Source organism: Stegostoma tigrinum, chromosome 42, assembly GCF_030684315.1.
Source record: "Stegostoma tigrinum isolate sSteTig4 chromosome 42, sSteTig4.hap1, whole genome shotgun sequence".
Classification (NCBI taxonomy): domain Eukaryota; kingdom Metazoa; phylum Chordata; class Chondrichthyes; order Orectolobiformes; family Stegostomatidae; genus Stegostoma; species Stegostoma tigrinum.
This window is the reverse complement of record NC_081395.1, coordinates 14,102,941-14,119,157: the sequence shown is the minus strand read 5'-3', so window position 1 is coordinate 14,119,157 and position 16,217 is coordinate 14,102,941. Positions and strand designations below refer to the sequence as shown.

The 16,217-nt window shown below is 43.8% G+C and overlaps 1 protein-coding gene across 3 annotated transcripts; it reads right to left on the bottom strand.

Annotated features, from left to right (window-relative positions):
* Positions 1-485: 485 nt before the first annotated feature.
* LOC125449341 (zinc finger protein 239-like) lies at positions 486-12,251 on the bottom strand. Of its 3 annotated transcripts, none has more exons than XM_059641539.1 (3): positions 12,227-12,251; positions 11,710-11,808; positions 486-2,610 (listed from the first exon to the last, which is right to left on the bottom strand). In XM_059641539.1, the coding sequence occupies exon 3, from the start codon at positions 2,440-2,442 to the stop codon at positions 1,552-1,554; it is 891 nt and encodes a 296-aa protein (XP_059497522.1). In that variant the 5' UTR covers positions 2,443-2,610; positions 11,710-11,808; positions 12,227-12,251; the 3' UTR covers positions 486-1,551. The 3 variants fall into 3 exon arrangements, with proteins under 3 accessions (XP_059497522.1, XP_048381015.1, XP_048381014.1); XM_048525058.2 differs by lacking the exon at positions 12,227-12,251 and adding an exon at positions 12,194-12,222; XM_048525057.2 differs by lacking the exon at positions 12,227-12,251 and adding an exon at positions 11,974-12,216.
* Positions 12,252-16,217: the final 3,966 nt, after the last annotated feature.

Below are 16,217 nucleotides of genomic sequence, written 5' to 3'. Positions count from 1 at the left end.
CTTGCACATTTACCTGAAAGTATTTGCTCCCTGCGCACTCTGGCCAAATCATATCTGGCCTGATGAAAATCAACTAATTTAGAGCTTCGATTGTAGGCCCATCTTTGTTCTTTTTCATAACAATCGAATCTTTTCAAAAGAATTCTGATCTGTCTGCGAAATACTTAGCCTGTTGATACTTCCACTACTTGGCTGCTGTCGATACCTGAAGTCCTGGAGCTCCCCCTTCCGTGCTGGGACTTCTACATACTGGTTTCAAAAGCTGCATGGTGTCTATATTAAAAGTTCCTCTAAACTTTTCGCACTATGACAACCACAATTAATGTTGGGGAAATTGAAATCCTCTGTTCTCACTACTCTATTGCTTTTACACTTCTCTGAAATTTGCCTCCTTACCTGTTCTTACAGTTCTACCCATATACGTTTATTTAAGGAGTTATCCAAGCTGTAATAAATTCCTTGAACATAATTGTGACACCTCCTCCTCTCCTGCATCCTTTGCTCTCTCACATGAAGACCCTGCATCCTGAAGTATTGAGTCTCCAATCTCATCTCTCTTTCAACCATATCTCAGTGACAGCATGTCATCATATGCCCATGTTTTGATGTGTATCCTCATTTGCCTTGTTTGTCAAACGTGTAGCGTTAAAATCAATGCCATTCAACCATGTCAAACTCCCTGGTACTTCAACCAGCTTTAATGTCAATGCCTTCCTAACTCACTTGTTGATTCTTCTCTTTTCTTCTTACACTTTTGGACATTCTCTCTGGATCCCATCCCCTTGCCAAGTTAGGTTACATACAGCCAAACAGCATTTGTAACTAAATTTCCAGCATTACAGGCTATATCTCACTCTGGATGTGCCTTCTCTCAAACTGCTCACATGGAGGGTACACATGATTATCTTATCTCGAAGGCACGCAGAATGAGGTAGACTTAACGCAACATAATTTTAATGAGAAGCTGATTTGTATTACTTTTTACCGAATAAGTCACTGAACCAGTGGGGTTTACAAACAACATCAGAAACAGGTTAAGAAAACGTGGTTTGGGTATAGAGAACAGCATCAAAATACAACACTGACAGTTACTAGGGAACTCATACCTGTCTAAGCAGTCCAAATGAATCATAAAATCACTTTACAAACAGTACGTAGGTGGACAGTCTTTACCAGTGTAAATGGGTGGATGTACAGTGACATTGTGATCATTTCCAAAATTTGCCATACAGATACACAATTGTATCAACATTGTATTGACAATTTTATCAGCACCTTGAATAGAATTGGCTTTGATAATATCAATACAAACGGCCCAATGAACAAGGATGAGTCAATGATGCAAATAAAAGAAAAACCCTTCACCCGCAATTCTTTGTAAATTTGCCAGCGTATTTGCAAACAGCAAATATTTTACACAAACAGATCTGGCGACCAGAATCCATCCAGGGTCATCTCACTGGTATGTTAACAGTTTGGATGACAGAATAAATTCCTTCCCACATACAGAACAAGTAAATGGTCTCTCCCCAGAGTGAAGACGCTGGTGTGTCAACGGAGTGAATGTTTCTCCCCAGTGTGAACTCGCTGGTGTCTCCGCAGGTTGGATGACTGACTGAATCCTCTCCCACACAGGGAGCAGGTGAATGGTTTCTCCCCAGTGTGAACTCGCTGGTGTATCTGCAGGTTGGATGACTGAGTGAATCCCATCCCACACACAGCACAAGTGAACGGTCTCTCCCCAGTGTGACCTCGCTGGTGTATCCGCAGGCTGGATGACTGAGTGAAGCCCATCCCACACACAGCACAAGTGAATGGTCTCTCCCCAGTGTGGATTCGCTGGTGTATCCGCAGGCTGGATGACTGAGCGAATCCTTTCCCACATTCAGAGCAGCTGAATGGTCTCTCCCCGGTGTGAATTCGCTGGTGTTTCCGCAAGCTGGATGACAAAGTGAATCCCTTTCCACAATCAGAGCAAGCGAATGGTTTCTCCCCAGTGTGACTGCGTTGGTGTATCCGCAGGTGGTAAGATTGAGTGAATCCCATACCACACTGGGAGCAAATGAACGGTCTCTCCCCAATGTGAACTTGCTGATGTCTTAGCAGGCTGGAGGACTGAGTGAATCCCATCCCACACAGGGAGCAGGTAAATGGTCTCTCTCCAGTGTGAACTTGCTGGTGTTTCAACAGGTTGGATGACTGACTGAATCCTTTGCCACACAGGGAGCAGGTGAATGGTCTCTCCCCGGTGTGAACTCGCTGGTGTATCTGCAGGCTGGATGACCGAGTGAATCGCATCCCACAATCAGAGCAGGTGAATGGCTTTTCCCCAGTGTGACTGCGCTGGTGCATTTCCAGCTGGGATGGGTAAAGAAAACCCTTCCCACAATCCCCACATTTCCACAGTCTCTCACCCGTGTGAGCACAATGGCGTTTGGACATTTCAGATGAATCTTCACAGACAGTTCTACACACAGTCGATACGTGATTCTACCCAGTGTGAACAGTGCTTTTTCCTCCAATGTTCAAAATCCTCAGATGATTATTGCAAACAGGGTGACTGTCAGATCTGGACAAAGTTTCACTTGGAATCTCTCGATGCAAAACAACCTTTCAAACAGAAAAAAAGATGTATTAGGAGAAACGAAGAACACACAAGTTGTGAAACTAAGAGAATTTAATTTAGTCATTTGTGGAGATGATACTTAGGGAAACTGCCAGATGATCATTAAAATTGAACTGCTTCATAAATGGCCCTTCTTCAGAATTGGGGGAGGGGGAGGGGGTTCTGAAATAAACAGGGAGAGAGGGGGAGGTGGGCAGAAAATGGATCGAGGAGAAGAATGGTGGAGAGGAGACAGACAGGTCAAAGAGGTAGGGATAGAGCCAAGTAAAGGTGACTGTAGGTGGGGAGGTAAGGCGGAGATAGGTCAGTCCAGGGAGGATGGACAGGTCAGGGGGCTGGGATGAAGTTAGTAGGTAGGAGATGGGGGTGGGGCTTGAGGTGGGAGGAGGAAATAGGTGGGAGGAAGGACAGGTTAGTGAAGCGGGACAAGCTGGGCTGACCTGTCTCCTACCTAACTCCCCATCTGCACTGACTCCATCCCCGCCTCTTTGACCGGTCTGTGTCCTTTCCACCTATCCTCTCCTCTATCCACCTCCCCTTCTCTCCTTATTTGTTTCAGAACCCCCTTCTCCTCCCCCATTTCTGAAGAAGGGTCTAGGCCTGAAATGTCAGCTCTCCTGCTCCTACGATGCTGTTTGGCCTGCTGTGTTCATCCAGCTCTACACCTTGTCGTCTCAGATTCTCCAGCATCTGCAGTTCTTACTATCTCTACTTCATAAATGCCCTTCAGGGAAGGGAACCAGTCAGTGTTTGCTCAAAACTACAGAAAGAGAGAGAGATGAGAGAAATAGGCATGAAGGAGAGGCATTTTATAGATCTACAACTCAATCCTCTTCCTGTTTTCTCCCCATACCATTCAACGTAACCTGTCTGCCTCTAAGTCTCTTTAATCTGTACATCCTTCCTTATAAACAAAAGCTTTTCAATATACTTCAGTACACGTGACAATAAACTAATCAATCCCTCCAGGGTTCAATTCCACTTTGTGTGGAGTTTACACATTCTCCCTGTGTCTGCACGGGGTTCCTTTGGTGCTCCAGTTTCCTCCTATATCTGAAGATGTGCAAGTTAGGTGGATTAGCCTTGGGAAATGCAGGGTTAAAGGGACAGGGTGGGATGCTATTCAGATGGTTGATGTGGACTCATAGGCCAAATAGTCTTATTCCACACTGGAGGGATTATATGATTGAGTATAGGAGTTGAGAAGTCATGTTGTGGCTAATAGGACAATGGGGAGGCCAATTTTAGAATACTGTACTCAATTCTAATCGCTCTGATTTTGAAAAGATGTTATCAGGGTAGGACATATAAACTCAATGGTAAGTTCCTGGGCAGTGTTGCTGAACAAACAGACTTTGGAGGTTTGTAGTTCCTTGAAAGTAGAGTACATAGGACAGTGAAGGTGGTGTTTGGAATGCTAGCTGTTATTGGTCAGTGCATTGAGTACAGGAGTTGAGAGGTCATGTTGTGGCTGTAAAGGACATTGGCTAAGCCACCTTTGGAATACTGCATGCAATTCTGGTCTCCCTGCTATTGGAAAGACGCTGTGAAACTTGAAAGAGTTGAGAAAAGATTTAAAAGGATGTTGCTTCGGTCGGAGCACTTGAACTGTAGGTAAAGGCTGAATATGCAGCAACTATTTTCCCTGGAGCATTAGAGGTTAAGGGATGACCTTCCAGATGCTTACAAAATCATTAGGAGCCTGGGTAGCGTTAAAATTCAAGGTCTTTTTCCCAGGGTGGAGGAGTCCAAAACTAGAAGATTATAGGCTTAAAGTGAGAGGGAAAAGACTTAAAAGGCAACTTTCTTTACACAAAAGATGGTGCATGAATAGAATGAGCTGATTGGCATGGACAAGTTGGACCGAAAGGACTGTTTCCATGTTGTACATTGCTATGACTCAATGGTGTTACAGTTGAAAGAGGGCTGTGAAAAGGCTGACTGGTGTTCGGGGTGAAGATTTGCATCGACACAGTCACCACTGCCAAACAATGGTTTGTGGAGGGAGTGTTGTCAAGGGACAGTGAAACCCCAAACATTACTTCAGCTTTTCCCTCCTCGTCCAACCAAAAAAAAAGCTCACTTTGATGACCACAAGCAAAGGAAGTGAGTGGTCTTGAACAAAAAAAAATGTTGTTGGAAAAGCTCAGCATGTTAGGCAGTATCTGTGAAGGACAAAACAGAGTTAACGATTTGAGTCCAGTGACCGTTCCTCAGAACTGAGCATTTACAGCATCCGTGGTTCTTTGGGGTGTTATTAACCAAGTGGTCTTGTCCTGCTGTAGGTAAATACACGGGAGAGAGCTGATGGGTGAGTAGGGGGTAAGGCAGATAAGTCCTGACAACTTCTATCGCTTATAGTATTTTTTTTTGGCTTCTAATCAGTAAGGATGGTAATGCAAACCAGGAAAGATGAGCCGCAGGTAACTGGATTAGATTTAATCGAATTGCAAGAACTCTCCAAGGTCTAACTTAAACAGGTAAACTGTGGCAGGAGAGCTCAAAGTCTTGATTTGCTCCAGGTGACAGTCCAGGGAGTGTGTGTGCAGGATGTGTCTCCAGTTACAGCTCCTGGAAGCTCGAGTTTCAAAGCTGTAATGGCAGCTGGGGACACTGTGCAGTATCTGCAAGGCGCAGATTATCATGGATAGCACAAATAGAGAGGTGGTCACACCGCAGACACGAAGACAAGAGGTGACCACCAGACGAGCAAGAGAGATAGGCAGATATGCAGGAATCTCCTGTGGCCATTCCCCTGCAAGACAGATATACCATTTTGGATATTGTTGAGGGTAATGACCTCTCACTGGAAGGCAGCAGCAGCAGCCCAACTTGTTGTACCACAGTTGGTTCTGCTGCAGAGGGGAGACATAAAAAGTGTACCAGGGCAATAGTTATAGGGGGCTCAACTGTAAGGGGAATAGACAGGCATTTCTGTGGCTGAAATTGACACTCCAGCATGGTCTGTTGCCTCTCTGGTGCTGCAGTCAAAGATGTCTCATAGCAGGTACAGGACATTCTGGAGGGGTAGGGTGAACAGCAGGTCGTCGTGGTATATATCAGTACAAATGACATAGGTTAAAAAAGGGATGAGGTTCTGAAAGTAGAATACAGGCAGCTAGGAAGGAAGTTAAGAAATTGGACCTCAAAGGTGGTCATCTCAAGATTACTACCGGTGCCACATGCTCGTCAGAGTAGAAATGACAGGATATATCGGATGAATACATTGCTGAAAAGATGGTGTCAGGAGGGGATTTCAGATTCCTGGGCCATTGGGATTGGGACCTGTACAAATTGAATTGGTTACATCTGGGCGGGGAAGGGATAGATGTCCTAGGTGGAGTGTTTGTGAGAGCGGTGGGGGAGGATTTAAACTAATATGCCAGAGGGATGGGAACCTACGTAGGGAGTCAGGGAAGGAGGGAGCAAGGACAAAAACAAAAAGTAGAAAAAGGAATAAGAAGTGATAGGTAGAGAAACCAAGGACAAAATTCAAGCTGGATTAGAGAAAAATAAGAGTGAGACAAACAATGTTAAAAAGACAAGATTAAAGGCTTTGTGCCTTAATGCGTGAAGCATATGCAATAAAGTCAATGAACTAAGCGTGCAGATAAATGTAAATGGCATGACATAATTGGGATTACAGAGATATGGCTGCAGGATGATCAGGGGTGGGAATTGAATGTTCTAGGGTATTCAGTATGTAGGATGGACAGGCAAAAAGGAAAAGATGGTGGAGTGGCATTGCTGGTTAAAGAGGAAATTAACACAACAATGAGAAAGGATATTAGCTCTGACAATGTGGAGTCTGTATGGGTTGAGTTGAGAAATACCAAGGGGCAAGAAGCATTTGTGGGTGTAATGTATAGACACCCAAACTACAACAGTGATGTTAGAAATGGCATTCAAAAGGAAATTAGAGTTGCATGTGATAAGTGAATATGTGGACAAACCAACTAGACAGCAGGCCATCTTAGATTAGGTACTGTGTAATGTGAAGGGAATCATTGCCACTCCAGCTGAGAGACCCCTGCGGTTAAGCAAACATAACACAGTAGAATTTATCAAGATGGAGAGTGAGTTAGTTGATTTGGAGACTAGGGTACTGAATTTCAATAAAGGAAACCATAAAGATAAGAGGCATGAGTTGACCTTGATAGACTGGAGAGAGTTACTTAAAGGGATGACAGTGGATAGGCAATGGCAAACGTTCACGGAATGCACGTGTGAGCTGCAACAACTGTTTATTCCTGTCTGGCACAAAAGCAAAAGGGGTACGAGGGCCAATCCAGGGCTTACAAAGGAAATTAAAGTTAGCATCTGATCCAAGGAAGAGGCATACAGATTGGCTAAGAAAACTAATATTTGAGAATTGGGAGCAGTTTAGAATCCAGCAAAGAGAGGCCAAGTGATTGATTAAGAAGGGAAAATTACAGTACAAAAGTAAGCTTGCAGGGAATATGAGGACTAACACTAACAGTTTTTATCAGTATGTGAAAAGAAATAGATGGACGAAGACAAAGGTGTGACCCCTATGGACAGAATAGGGCAATGTATAATAGGGGACAGAGAAATGGCTAAGCAACTGAATACATATTTTGGTTCTGTTTTCAAAGAAGAGGACACATATCAGATACCAGAAATGTTGGAGGATGCAAGATTTAGTGAGGGGGAAGAACTGAGGGAGATCAATATTAATAGAGAAATGGTGCTGGGAAAATTGATGGGATTTAAATGGATAAGTCCACAGGGCCTGATAATCTCCATCCCAGAGTACTTATGGAAGTGGCTCCAGAAGTAGTGGATGCATAGATTATCATCTTCCAGGATTCTATAGACTCTGGGAAAGTCCCTGCAGACTGGAGGGCAGTTAATGTTACTCCAATATTCAAAAAGAGAGGTAGAGAGAAAACAGGGAATTATTGACCAGTAAGCCTAATATCAGTAGTGGGAAAAAATCTCAAATCCATTATCAAGGAATTTATAGCAGAGCATTTAGAAAGCAGTGACAGGATCAGACAGAGTCAGCACAGATTTATGAAGAGGAAATCATGCTTGACAAATCTGTTGGAATTCTAAGATGTAACTAATAGAGTTGACAAGGGGGAGCCAGTCAATGTGGTATATTTGAACTTTTCTGAATGCCTTTGACAAAGTCCTGCATAACAGATTATTGTGCAAGATTAAATCACATGGGATTGGGGAAGGTGCACTGAGATGGATAGAAAACTGGTTGGCAGAGTGAAAAAAGAGTAGAAATTAATGGGTCCCTTTCACATTGGCAGGCAGTAATTAGTGGGGCCTCAGAAATCACAGCTGGGACCCCAGCTATTCACGGCATATACAAATGATTTGGATGAGGGAACAAAACATAACATCTCAAAGTTTGCACATGATACCAAGTTGGATGGGAGGATGAACTTTGACAAGGATGCAGAGATCCTTCAGCATGATCTGGATAGGTTGGTTGAGTGGGCAAACCAATGGCAGATGCAGTATAATTTGGATAAATGTGAGATTATTCATTTTGGAATCAATAACAAGAAGGCAGATTGCTACCTGAACGGCTGTAAATTGAGACAGGGAAATGTGCAGTGGGACCCAGGTGTCCTTGTGCATCAGTTGCTGAAGGCAAGCATGCAGGTGCAGCAGGCGGTAAAGGTGGCAAATGGTACATTCGCCTTCACTGCAAGAGGTTTCAACTGCAGCAGCAGGGATGTGCAGTTGCACAGGGCCTTGGTAAGGCCACATCTAGAATACTGTGTGCAGTTTTGATCACCCTTTCTGAAGTAGGATGATCTTGGTCTCAAGGGAGTACAGTGAAGGTCTACCAGACTGATTCCAGGGATGGTGGGACTGGCATATGAGGAGAGGTTGACTAGGTCAGCATTGTTTATGCTGGAGTTCAGATGCATGAGGGGGGATATCTCAGAGATTTATGAAATTCTAATAGGACTAGACAGGGTACGTGCAGGGAATATGTTCCTGATGGTGGATGTATACAGAACTAGGGGTCACAGTCTGAGGATTCGGGGTACACCATTTAGGACGGAGATGAGGAGACATTTCTTCACCCAAAGAGTGGTGAGCCTGTGGAATTCATAAGACTGGAGTAGTTGATTCCCAAACAATGAATGTATTCAAGAGGTGGTTAGATGTAGCACTTGGGGTGAATGGAGTCAGAAGATCAGGGGAGAAAGCAGGAATCGGCTACTGAGTTGAACGATCAGCCATGAACATGATGAATGGTGAAGCAGGCTCAAGGAACAGGAGGCCATTTGGCCCTATCTTCTACAATTCTTTGTTTCAGAAAAGATCTACAAGGTCATTGCTAGGACTGGAGAGTTTGAGCTAAAGGCAGAAGCTGAATAGGCTGGAACTTTTTCCTTAGAGAGTCAGAGGCTGAGGGGTTACCTTATGGAGGAGCATGGATAGGGTAAATAACCAAGATCTTTTTTTCTCCCCAGAGTCAGGGAGTTCAAAACTGGAGGGAATTGGTTTAAGGTTAGAGGAGAAAGACTTGAAAGGAACCCAAGGGACAATCTTTTCATTTAGAGCTCGGTGCATGTATGGAATGAGCTGCCAGAGGAGTTGATGGATGCAGATACAATTACAACATTTGAAAAGCATCTGTACGGGTATACAAATAGGAAGTGTTTGGAGGAATGTGGGCCAAATATTCACAAATGGGATTGGATCAGTTTAGGATAGCTGGTTGAGATAGATGAGTTGGGCTTAAGGGTCTGTTTCCGTGCTGTATAGCTCAATGACTATGTGCTTAAGCAAAATAGTGGAAATCTGAAATAAAAACAAACTTGCTGGAGATACTCAGCAAGTCTGGCAGCATCTGAAATCTTGAAGAAGTGTTTTGACAATCATACAAGGCACTACAATATAGATAACACCTGGTGCCAGAAAATGGGACAAGAGTAAATAGGTGCCTGATGGCCAGCATGGCTAAGATGGGACATTATGTTCAACAACTTTATCTGAGATTTTGACCCCATTTTGTTCAGTGTTCAGGAGCAGGTAGAAGCAGCAAGCAGTGAGAGGATTCGAGTGCAGGAGCAGGGATATCTTTCTGTAAGGGCTTTGGTGAGACCATACCTAGATAACTGTGTGCATCTTTATTCTCCTTTCCAAAGGAAGGATGCCCTAGCTATTGAGACAGTGTGAGGAAAGTTCACCAGACTGATTCTTGGGGTGTCAGGTCGGCGTACAAAGAGAGATTCGATCCCCATTTCTTTTGTCTTTTGGAGCTGCTGACCGTATCACTAACTAATATTCTACTTTGCATTTCTTGATCTTAAAATGACCCATCTAAGCTTACACTTCAGTTCCCATTCCCCTGCCACAGTAGCTTAAAACCTCACCAACAGAGCTGGCAAAAGCCCTGACAAGGAGGCTCATCCCAGCTCTGCCCAGGGGCAACTGGTCAGGCTTGCACAGGTTCCACCTTCCGCAGAAACATTCCCAATTCCTGAAGAATCTAAACCCTTCTCTGGTACACCATCTCTTCAACCACACATTCATCTGATATACTTTCTTATTCCTGCTCTCATTAGAATGTGGTACTGGGAGCAAGTCTGATGTTATTGCGTTTGAAAACCTGCAATTTAATGTATTGCCTATCTTCCTATATTCAGCGAAACAAAGGGATGAAGGCCTGAAAGATATGTCATTGGTAACTATGTGTTCCATGAATACTGACTGTTTATCCTCCAGATCCAGAATGTCCTAGAACCACGCCATGATATCACGGATCCTCATACCAGGATTGTAACATACCATCCTAGCTGCATGCCTGCGATCACAGGAGTGTCTGTCTGTACCCCTGACACTCTCTTTGCTCCCTTTCTGTGCAGATCTACCTGTAGCGTCATGAACCTGGCTTTTGTTGATTTCCTGAGAGACCACTCTACAGGAGGCCCCCAACAGAATCCAATGCGATATATCTAAGAAGGGGATGGCCACTGGGGACTCTGCACTTCCTTCCTGAGCCTTTTAATTTATCTGATGGTCATCCATTCCATTTCTGTTTGCGTAATCCTCACCTATGGTGTGATCAACTTGCTAAACATTGCTGTCCACAACATTCTCAGTATCATGGACACTCAACAGTGAGTCTAGCCACATGTCTAGCTCCAAAAAGTAGTTACTCAGTTTCTGCAGATGGGCATACTTACTGCACACGTAGCCATCAGGGGGACTGGAAGTATCCCTTATTTCCCACATTGTGCAAGACGAGCACAACACAGATGTGAGGTATCCTGTCGTGACTTCTCTCTGGATTCAGCTAGTTACTCCCGCTGATAGAATTCAAATAAGCTAGCTATCTTCCTTTGTTTCAAACATTTCTATTATAATCAACACCCTCTACCTTTACTTAAGCTGATATATTTTATTTTGAAAACTGTAAAAAATCTCTGCAGATATCACTTGCAAATTAGTTGATCCCACTGGGACTGTGTCACCTTCTGAATGGCCAGAACTGAGACTGGGCACTACATTCAAAGTTTCAGCTTCACTTTCTCCCTATCTAACCTCACACTCCATTTTCAACCAACTACAAAGCTCTCTCATTGAGCCAAGCAGCCTTGTCATTTAATTGTCTGCTCATTCCTACGCTGACCTCAGCCTCCTATACTGTTCCAATGCAACTCAGTGAGAGCTCAGGGAACAGCATCTCATCTATCAATACAGCCCTTTATAACCTTCAAACTCAACAGTGACTTCAGCCGTTTCTGGCTCAACAGAGAGTTGTCAGGAACTGGTACATTCCACCTGAAAAGGTAAAAACCGAAAGATGTTGCAATTCAAGTTCATAAGGAATTTTATAAGGAAGTTGGCTGGTAATTGAGAATGAGGTTTAGTAGGTGATTGGGACTCAACATGGCAGATCTTTCAAATAGACGAGGTGTCATTTGGATAAATCTGTGTTCTCTTTCAGGCCAATATCAGCTGCAGGGCTCAGAACTGAGCACATACCACCACGTGTGATCTAACCAAGAATTTGAACATCTTGCTGCTTTTCGATTAACAAACATAGCAGAGATATTTTCCCACAGACAGAACAGGCAAACCTTTATACTTCCACACAGTTAGACGCCAATGATATTCAGATCCTGATGACTCTGCTCACTATCAGAACTTGTCGGTCTCGATTATTCTCATTTAATATCCTGCAAAGCGAATTCACAAAAGAAAGATTACTGTCAGTTCAATGTAGAAACGGAAATCTAGAAAACCAAACATTTCCCTTGGCTTCTGTTGCAGTGTGGAAATGCCCCTCTTCAAATTGCCCCGCTCCCACATAGGAAAAAATAGGCGCATGCGTGTCGCTGTACCTTGCCCCCAATAAAGATGGCGACAGTAACCAAGGGCCTATCACCTCCTGAGGCCCGCAGCCGTTTTCCCGTTTGCTGCAAACGCGGGATCGGGAGTTTCCAATTCAGGTCTACCGACCTACTGGGTGATCATAAAATATCCCAGTCCAAACTGACTTCATTTTTCTCCCGGTTTCCCCTGTCTGTCCCCATCTTTCAAGTCTTCTCCTCCCACACTCACTCTAGGCGCCAGTCATGCGGCACTACGCCGTACCGTTAATGGTCACGTGTAGTCCTGCTCGTCCTGCCCGTCTTTCACTTCCATTGGTTGGAGAACTAAGCGCTTCCGATTGGTCTTTCGGTCCGCCTAGTCTCCTACTATTGGTAAACAACCTGCTACCTCTGTTCGGGGCTGGATACTCCCTGTCTCTGCCGTTGGATGAACTTCATCATTCACAGTTAATGGTGCAGTATCACATACTCAGCCCAATGGGGCGGTACTCTCTCTCTCTGGGGTGCTGCAAATCTACCCCAACTCACCTGCCATTTGCCCATAGTGCTCCAATTTTTTCCTTTAAAAGTTAAATTCCAAATCTCTTTTGAGAATAACTGCTGAACCTGTATCCAGCTGCCGGCCAGACTGTTCCAGATGATCAGAAGATGCTGAGTGAAACAATCTTCGCATTTTCACCCTGTATTATTGGCTAATTACCTAAAAGTGGTGACCAAAATTGCGACAATTTCTCTTTCTACAAATTAGGCATCCTGGAAACAAATCTGCACCAAAATGACTGCTTAACCCTCTCAGTTCCAAGAGAATTGAGCTTCTGCTATCTCTCCAGAAAACAGAAATCAGGCTGAATTTTAATTTATTAGTGAAGCGTGGTCTTTGCTGCCCAAACCAGTATTTGTTGTCCATCTTTATCTAACTTGAAAAAGTCGTGGTGTTGAACTGCCTTCTTGAAATGCTGCAGTCCATGTGCTGTATGCACGCCGCAATGCTATTCGGAGAATAATCTGCAGTCTCACAATTCTCTCTACGTCTGTAATCTCTTCCAGCCTCAGAACTCTCACTATTTCTATAATCTCCTCCAGCATCCTAAACTTTTCTACCTCTGTAATCTCCTCCAGACTCACAACTCCACCTATCTCTACAATCTACTCCGTACTAATAATCCTTCTGATCTCTGTAATCTTTTCCAGCCTCAGAGCTCTCACCAGCTCTATTATCTCCGTCAGCCTCACAAACATCCCCATCTTTGTGAATCTGAAGGTTGTTATGATCCTTCCAATCTCTGTAAACTCCTTCAGCCTCACAATCTTTCTATCTCCGTATTCTCCTCCAGTCTTACAATCTTCCCATCTCTGTACTCTCATCCAGCCTCATCAACCTCCAATTCTCTAATCTTCTGCAACCTCACAAAACTCTGAGATATGTGCTTTCCTCTAATATCAGCCGAATGTGGATACCTGATTTTTACTTTTCCACTTCATGGTGGCACCTCCACATTCCTGGGCCTCGAGCTCCAGAAGTCCTTCGAAACTGCTATGCTTCTCTACTTCACCTTAAACTGACGCTAACTCAGATGAGGAGGAGCACAATTGACACATAAAGATACTGAAAGATGCCCTTATTAGAATGGGATATGATGCTCACCTCATCGATTGCCAATACCGACATGCCACAGTGAAAAACCATAACAACCGCCTCAGAAGACAGACAATACAGTCCTCTTCATTGTCCAGTACTTCCTCAGAGCACAGAAACTATGCCTTGTTCTTTACAGCCTTCAACATGTCATCGATGATGACGAACATCTCACCAAGGTCATCCCTCTGCCTCCACTTCTCTCTTTCAAACAACTGCCAAACCTTGTATAGATTTTTATTTGCAGCAAACTACCCAACTTTCAGGATTACATCAACCACAACACCACACAAACCTACCACAGTACCTTTTACAAGACATGCCAAGTCACTGACATGGCCACTACATCACACATGGGAGCACCGCCCATGACATACATGGCAGATGCTCGTGACTTGGCCAATGTTGCCTACCTCATACACTGCAGGCAAGGATGCCCTGAGGCATGGTATATTGGCGAGATCATGCAGACACTAAGACAAAGGATGAATAGATGCTACATAACAATCACCGGACAGGAAAATTTCCTCTCATTTGGGAAACACTTCAGCAGTTCAAGACATTCAGCCTCTGATCTTTGGGTAAGCACCTTCCAAGGTACACCATAACGCACAATTGCGGAGCAGGAACTGATAGTCAATGCCTGATAGCCAACTGGTAGCTCACGTAGCTCTACATGTAACCCCACTGTACTGTTCTGAATTTGCAAAATCTTCCTTACCGTTCTGTTTTGACACCATCATCTGAAAACATGTTACAATAAATCTTGATTAGTTTGCACATTCTAGATTACTTGTTACTTCGGTTAGACTCTTGGCATACGACTCGTATACCTATTATATAATTCCAGCCATTTGGTTTGTCTCCAACACAACATCTTACTTGTAAGTTTTTAAAAGTATCTTTTTTTGTCATAATTATTTAGCTTATTCAGCTGTTGACACTTTACTCACACCATTTATTTGATGTTTTAATCTCTTTGCATATACATTCTGTACCAATTTACTTCTTTTCATTTCACCTGATGAATGAGCAGCGCTTTGTGAGCTTTTGATTTCAAATAAACCTGTTGGACTGTAACTTGGTGTCGTACGCCTTCTGAGGTTGTGAAATCCAGACTTATATACAGCAGCTTTAGTTTAGTGAGTCTCAGCTCATTTGAATGTGGATGCCAGTTTTACAGCAATGGCTTGCTTTGGGGGTTACACAATGTAAAAATATGTGAGATATCCCAGGTACCCATTGTCACCTCCTTTGACGTAGGAAGTGGGAGGAATTGAAAGAGAAGTTGTTGAGGGTGAGGACGAGTTCGGCTAAGCAGATAGATGTGTTAGTGGATAGACACTGGTCGGCCCTGAGGGACAGGAAGAAGCAGGGGACCTTTAGGCCATTTGCTTGGAGAATGCAGGTATAGCGGGACTGGACGTCTATGGAAAAGATGAGGCGTTGGGGACCTGGGAATTGTAAGTTTTGGAGGAGGTGGAGGGCGTGGGTTGTGTCACAAGGACACATCCGCGATAGGGTGGAACTGAGGTTGTATAGAGAACCCCTTCGCATAAAAAAAAGTACACTCCATCTCAGTGTGTTGCATGTCTCCTTGGCAGTTTATCTGCCATTGTGCGTGCACTGAAGGCGCTTTGCTCTTGCTGCGAGTCTATTTGCCTGACTCTTGAAGATGATATGACACAGTGGGTTTGTGAAGCTAGAGTTGAGCTGCAAAAACGTCTTCAGTAGCGATGGGAAACTGACAAAGACATTAGAACTTATTTCCAAGTATTCTGAAATATTTCTTTAAATCTCGGCCAATATCGAACCATCCCTTGACCGAATGTTCCCGCTAGTTTCAGCCAGCCCTACCTTCGTATTGATACAGTTTTCCTGATTAGGTTTTAAATGGTCGTCTTCGATCTGACTTTCCCTTCCTCAAAGTAAGCGGGAATTACTGCTAACCCAGGGGTGCCTTCGCTCTGAGATCATTAATTAATCCTGTCTCATTTCACATGATCAGCTACCGTACTCCCTGGTCTCTTCTAGAAAGTACTGTTTTAATAAACTGCAACATCATCTGCCAATTTAAAACAATGTACTTCTGTTTTCGTTTCTCATTTACAGCATAACCCCATTATTATCTTAGGGGCTCATGGCCGTTTTAAAGACGGCTGCAGTGGAATGGCCAGTTTCACCCTGCGGCTTAGCCAGGGATCAAACTCGGATGAACACAGCACGCCAAGCAGCATTTCAGGAGCACAACTGCTGACGTTTCGGGCCTAGACCTATCATCGCGATATCTGGTTTACGAATTGAATTGGCATTCTATCGGTTTGTGATCACAAGTGAGATTGTTTGGAATAGTTGTAAAAGTAAGATAAACTGATAAATTACCTAAAGTTAAAACACAGAACTGGATAGTTGAGGGAGAACAGCGAACCTCAGTGTTGAGACAAATTTGAATGTTATTGCACACAATTCAGACAGGCAATCGACAATGAATTAGGCTACCCGCAAGCAGATTGTAAAATCTAAGCATGATAGTCTTGCTGCAATTGTGTTGGTTTTAATGAGCACACAAATGCAGGTTGTGCAGAGATGATTTCCTAACTAGAAGAAAGAAACACTT